This window comes from Micromys minutus, assembly GCF_963924665.1.
Source record: "Micromys minutus genome assembly, chromosome: 9".
Lineage (NCBI taxonomy): Eukaryota > Metazoa > Chordata > Mammalia > Rodentia > Muridae > Micromys > Micromys minutus.
The window spans coordinates 52,678,547-52,685,000 of NC_137978.1; the positions used below are offsets into that span (position 1 = coordinate 52,678,547).

General features: G+C 51.1%; 1 protein-coding gene across 1 annotated transcript; it reads right to left on the reverse strand.

Annotated features, from left to right (window-relative positions):
• Positions 1-1,481: 1,481 nt before the first annotated feature.
• MRTO4 (MRT4 homolog, ribosome maturation factor) lies at positions 1,482-6,426 on the reverse strand. The gene is made up of 8 exons (XM_080920958.1): positions 6,156-6,426; positions 4,389-4,447; positions 3,678-3,781; positions 3,050-3,131; positions 2,716-2,783; positions 2,333-2,484; positions 1,911-1,987; positions 1,482-1,813 (listed from the first exon to the last, which is right to left on the reverse strand). Exons 1-8 carry the CDS (start codon positions 6,181-6,183, stop codon positions 1,655-1,657), a joined length of 729 nt encoding a protein of 242 aa, XP_080777084.1. The 5' UTR covers positions 6,184-6,426; the 3' UTR covers positions 1,482-1,654.
• Between the last annotated feature and the right edge of the window lie 28 nt (positions 6,427-6,454).

A 6,454-nucleotide genomic window follows, 5' to 3' on the forward strand; every position in this document is an offset into this window, starting at 1 on the left:
TGGGCTTGATCTGATTTGGGTGATTTTGTATTTAGGTAGGTCTCTGTCTTTTCCTTCCCTGCTGACTTTCTATACACTCAGTTGCCAGCTGGCTGAGACCCAATACCTCCTGTTGAATAAAAGTGTTACCTGTCACAGTTTGGTCTCCAGCTGACCTGGTGGCCTTATTCTCCTGAATGCCTGAGGCTTGCTTCTCTGTTCCTTTTGAGGGGATGTGGGAAGCAGTACCTGGTGTTTAGAGAGCAGAGGCACCATAGCCTGACCTCTGAGCAGGGCTTTGGCAGTGGTCAGTGCTTTCCTCAAAAGTTGCCAGGTTTAATGTGACACCAGCTGTGTGCTTTCCTCCGACCATGGAGTCCCACAGCAGTGGACAGCAGCTATGTGCTCTCTGCCCCAACTAAAGTCTCACTCACCTGAAACATCAGATTACACAGGTTGAAGGCTATGCAGTTTCCACAACCATCCTCTGTGCAGAGTGCACAGGCAAGGAGCTGAAAGACCTCCTGGTTACCCAAGGCTCTTCTCCAGTGCTTCTGCTGTCTCACTGGCCCTTTTGGTTGAGACAATGTGTCTGTGTAGCCCTGGTCTTCCTGAATTCTGCCTCCCAAGTGCTGGCATTAAGGTGTGAGCCATCATTACCTGGTCTTTTCTTGCCTCGAACTCCCTATGTATCAGGTCTCCTTGTCTCTAGCTTCTGATTTCTGGTATATACTGCCAAGCCTGCCCCTTTTCAGCCTCCTAGTTGATTGGTATGAATCTTTTAATTTTTAATAAAAGACAGGCTCTATGTAGTCATGGGTGGCCTCCAATTCAGATTGGCCTGCCTCCCTAGTAGTGGGCTATAGGGGTGTGCCATCATGTTGATTGGTCTCAAACTTTCAATCCTACCTCTGCTTCCCGAGGTGCTGGGACTCCAGGCATGATCACATTGGCTTGTCCCGGGTTTGAGGGGGCATGATCATAAAGACCTCAGGCCCATCTTATTTAGCCCTGCTGTTCACCCATCCTCCCAACTTCCCTCTAGGGTAGAGGTCAGGAACTTTGAGAATTTTCTGACCTACAGGCCCAACAACTTTCCTCAGTTTCTGTGTGTAGCTAGGGAGGGAACATACTGGCCTTAAGAATGGTTTATGATGCTTTACCACTGACTTATAATGGTATAGTTCTAGCCTTCTATGGAACACATTTCCTAGCCAGCCAGGTGTGGCAGAACTTGAGGGGCAGAGAGCTGCTGCAAGTTCAAGACCAACCTATGCCTGAGAGCCTGATTCAAAATCTACTAAGTCCACTCACTCCCATGCCTCAGTGCCAAGCCCGTGCTCCTCACATCAGTCTTAGCTCTGGCTTGTGCATCCTTGTGTGCATATTTATGTGTTAAGTGGTGAAGCTGTCCGGGAGTGCTCTCAGCTATCCGCAGCGCCGGCCTACCCAGCCCTAGGTTGGAGCAAAGCTGTAGGCCTTTTTACTAAAGAGTCTCCTGCTGTCTGCAGGGGGGATTTTATTCTTTATAGAAACAAAGTCAATCCTTAGCACCCTCCCTTGTCTTTATCCATAGAAAAATAAATAGCTGCTCCCTCCAGAGGGGTGACAGCAGTCCTTGGGGTCCAGCAGAGATGAAGGACTTGCTGGAAGGCCTTAGTCCTGGTTCTTAGAGTCAGCTGTCCTCCTCCTCCTCCTCCTCCTCAGACTCTCCCTCAGACTCAGGCGCACTCTCTGGCTGGTCATCCTCCATCTGCTGGAATCTTCCCGACTGGGCATCCCACATGTATTTGATGGTCACTTTGAATTCAGCCATCTCATACCCAAACAGCTTCTGGAAGAGGTAGAGGAAGGGAAGTGAGGAAGAGCAGCTGTCATCAGCATAGGGTCGTGGCAGCAGCCCCTCTCCCTGGTTACGGGCCCAGACTCACCAGGACACGGGCCTGCTCTGGGGTCAGCACATCACCCTCCTTGCATACTTCATAGTCAGACAGCAGGGTCACCACACCTGTGAAAGGGCAGCACCATGTTACCCCCCCAGCCCTAGGAAACATATAGCCACAGACCATCTTTCCTATAGCTCAGCGCCCAGAGCGACAGTGGCTGTCTCCTCCCTGTAGGAGTGCTCAGTTCTGCCTTCCCAGGACAAACTGTGAAGCAGCTGGTCTAGGGATGGGCAGGTACCCCTGAGCTGCTCTCGGCTCTGCACAGGTGCTTTGCCCACATGTATGCCTGTGGTATCATGTGAATACCTGGTGCCTGTGAGGCCTGATGTGGGTCCTGGGAATCAAACCCATGTCCTCTGGAAGAGCAGCCAGTACTCTTAACCCTAAGCACCTCTCCAGCTTCCTACCTTTCTTGAGGGCAGTGGGCAGACCCAGCTGCCTCAGCTGTGGCTCCATGGAATGAGGGAACTGCTTCAGCGGCCCTGGATCCAGGTTCACAGTTAAAGTTGCTTTGTTCCCAGCTCGAGCAAAATCCATTTCTGTATACTTTGTGAACCACCTAAGTTAGAGAAGGGTGAGGGTAAATTCCTGGAAACACCACCATTCAGCTGAAGCCTCCTTTGAGTGGCATGATGTCCCCAGCCATAACTGGCTGTGGACTGACAGGCAGAGGGGAAGACCACACTAGAGTGAATAACAGAACCCTGGTCACAGAAGCAGTTTCAGTAAGAGGCTTCAACCCCTCAGCATTCCCTGACCCATAACCTCTCCCTCCCTCAGAGACACTCACTCATTCACCTCCTCCTTTGTGCGGTTGGTAAAAAGGAGCCCAACTTCCCCTCTCAACTTCTTGCTGACCTGAAAAACACAAGTGAACGCCACTGCTTCTTCACTAGGGGCAACTTACCTACAGGAGACACTGGCATCACCTATGAACGTTTCTAGTCAGCAGAACTCCTAGTAAGCAGGGCAGGGTATAAAGGGCATATAACCCATGGGTCTGGAGATTAAGAACAGAGTTAGGCCAAGCTTGGTTCTCCTGAACTCACAGGCCAGTCACAGAGCAGAAGAGTAGGAGAGGCTGCAGCTGAGCCTCAGGCAGTGAGTGAGGGCCAGTGACCTACCTGATGTAGGTTGTCTTTGTATTCGTCAGATGGGCTTCGACCCAAGGCCACCATCATCACTTTGTTTTTGCCAAAGAACATCCTACCATGAAGGAGGAAGCTATGAGTCAATGCCCAGGAGTTCAGGGAGTGCAGAACCAGGCCATAGAGGTGTGGCCAGAGTCCCTTTTCTCCATGCAACCCACCCATGCGTCCCCAGGATTCTTGTTTACATTTTCTTATCCACAGAATCGGATCTTGCCAGCAGTTTGAGATAGCTCACTTGAGCCTCAAAAACCACCTATCCATGTTTGTCTGTGGGCAGGAGTGTGTTCAACAGTCCCTACTAGAGCTGGTAGAGCAGTACAGTGACCCCAGAGCTACCTGCACAAGTATTGTAACCCATCAGGTCCTAGAGCCTGCTTTGGGGTCAAATGTATGTGATAACACTTGACTAGAGTGCGCCAGATACCAGGGGCCACTTTCCCAAAACACTGAGTGACCAACAAATCCTGTCCCCAGTAGCTCAGGGAAAGGCCAACTCTTAACAGAAACCGTGCCCCTCAGCAGTGCAGCTGCAGACTCCAAGGTCAGCCTGCCACCGTGCTCTGGTGGGAGCAGCTCTCGCCTCTTTCCCACAGTGCCTCACCGACTGTGCTTCCAGGCATTGCGGATGTCCTTCAGCTTGCTGTTCCTCATGTTGGCCACAGAGAAGATGAAGAGGTACTTGTAGGTGTCCACACATTTCCGAAGCTGTGGGATAATTCACGAGGTTCTGGAGTTGAGGGGCAGCATGAGCTAGACAACTCTGGCCTCACACAAGAGAAGCGGCAAGAGGCCTTTAATCTTCCACTGGTGTGACTGACACCAAGGTCATCTACTATAGAAGGTGAGCAGGAACCCAAACCCTGTCGTCTTTCCATGACCAATATAGAGCAATAACCCGTTTTCCTATGTCCACTTAGTTGATCACATGTACCCACCCTGGGAAGGACCCTGCTAAATCAAAACACAAAGAGCCTCATCTTATCAATAAGGAGAGATACTTCATCCTCATTGCTTTGGTCAGGCTTCTGGTTGAAGCCTCTCTGTGGTAAAGCTCCATTTCCAAAGAGTGGGGAATCTGTGCACCTGGAGGCTGCTCTTACCTGGCCCAGAGCCAGCAGGCCAACTGCAGATGGATGGCCACAACCACCACTTGGTGACCTCCAGCCCTCTAACCCTGGGCAGCATTACATCGGTAGCATCACCTAGTCTTGGTCACAGGGATGCTGTGGACACTGCTAACAGTTCTATCCCAACTCTATTAACCAAACACATGGTGGGGGTGGGGGGTGGTGTGGGGGAAGCAAGCACTTACCTCTTCTATCAGGTTCTGCTTCAGTTCCAAACCTTTCTTGGCAGTTTTTGTTAAGGAAACTAAAACCAAGAAAAAGAGACGGTGGCAAGTGACAAATCTGGATGCTCCAGAGACCAATTCTACTCCCCCTTTAGAGGCTTGGCTAAACTAAGCAAGTGTGATGGAGACAGCAATGACACTGTTATTCCAGGTTGACAGAGCATTTGCTTACCTAGCATTCTTGGACCCAAAGATCCCTAAATACATCCCCTGCCATAAAGTGCTCTTAAGTTCCTCGGACTGACTGCTAGAATTATTGTTGTATGGCAACAGGACTTATTCCTGCTGACAGAGCACTGTGAGTGGGAGCACTGTGAGTGGGAGCCCGAACCTGCAGGTTGAGGTAGGGCTCTTTCCTGCTGTAGGGATGGTGCACAGGCCCCCATTGGCTAGGCTGGACCATGGTATGACAGAGACTACATCCTGTTGGGACCATACCTTTTCTAATCTATTATATACCACACTTCGTTTTTTGTGATCTGGACCCACTACAGTGATGCAGGGGATGGAGTAGATGGAACGCACAAGAACCTCTACTGAAAAGTAACTGAGGTCCTATTTGTACTCCTTCCAAGAGTTACTGGCACTTGCTTACATCTGACCGGGGCTCCCTCCAAACCCTAATGACTATAAGAACTTTCTAAAACATCAGCTATAACGCCCTGATATGGCCTTTCAACTCCCCTGCCTGCCACTCACAGTCCCTCAATACAAGGCTCAGAGCTAGTCATTCCCAGACTCTCCACACCTAGGATTCTGGTCTGACTTAGCATACTCCAGGTGGTCACTCATATTCTCCTGGCTGTCAGGGAAGCCAAAGGGGTCCTTTCAAAGGCCAGGTCTTTTCCTCTCAACCAGACTTCACCTTACTAGACACACTGGTTTCTTGTCCCACAATATTTTAACCACACCACAGACCCCTTTCATTTTGCGTTCCCTCTATTTAAAAACAACCTTCTCCTTTGTCTCCTAGGTGCTGAGACTTCTGACAACATTATGGAAAAAAGTATCACCTTCTCCATACTCCACTTTGAATACCTGGCACATTATACTTACTTGACAGGGATATAGGAGACAACCCCCCCCCCCAACACACACAAACTAAGGTGGTGAATCTGATGAAGCCGGACCCTTTTTGTTCAACTGTTTTGTTTTCTAACAACGACAAAAGTGCCATCCCGCTAGCTGTATGTAGTGGCTCAGTCTGGAATGCCAAGGCAGACAGACGGATAGTTCAAAGCCCCAGCATTATTAAAACAAACAAACCAACCAGGCAGTAGTCGAAACTAAAACCTCAGGATTCTGGAGAGAATGAAATCATCTTGGTTTATACACCAAATCTGAGCTACGTCGCAAGATACTATTTCAAACACATAGGGACGCGCGTACATGCCAGGAGACTTAGCTCTGGGCTCGGCGAGTAGTGCTTGCCTAGCAAGAGTGTACTGTGTCCCATCGTCAACTCAACATAAACTAGGTTTAGTGATGCATGCCTGTAATTCCAGCAATCGGGAGGTAGAAGCAGCAGGACCAGGAATTTCGGAGTTTGAGGCGAGTCTGGGATATCCGACTCTTGTCTCAGGAGCTGCCTGTACCCCCCGGACCAGTTTACAGCTCGGTGACCTGCCGACGCCAACTCGCTACCCCGGCCAGCCGACCTCCTCAGGGAGGCCCCGGGGTCTCACCCGCGCCTCCCCGTACCCCATAACGCAGGTCCTCCGAACCTACCTTTCTTGTCTCGCTTGGATTTGGGCATTGCGCTAAAGGCACGTGCGGCGGAAGACCCGGCAGCCTGTCAGGACCCGGGAGCCGCAGGGGCTTGTGGGGCGGCGCTCGGGGCTGCCCCTCGCGTGTGCCTGACCCGAACTGTGGCGGGCCCTCTCTTCCCTGCCTGAGCTCTTCCTAGAGCCTGGAAGGCCACTTCTCTGCCCAGGTTCTAGATCCCTCCAATCCCGGCGGCTTCCGAGTCCGGAGCACGCCACCAAGGCCCGCGCGAACCGGTTCCTCTCTATGGCTCTGCGGAGGGA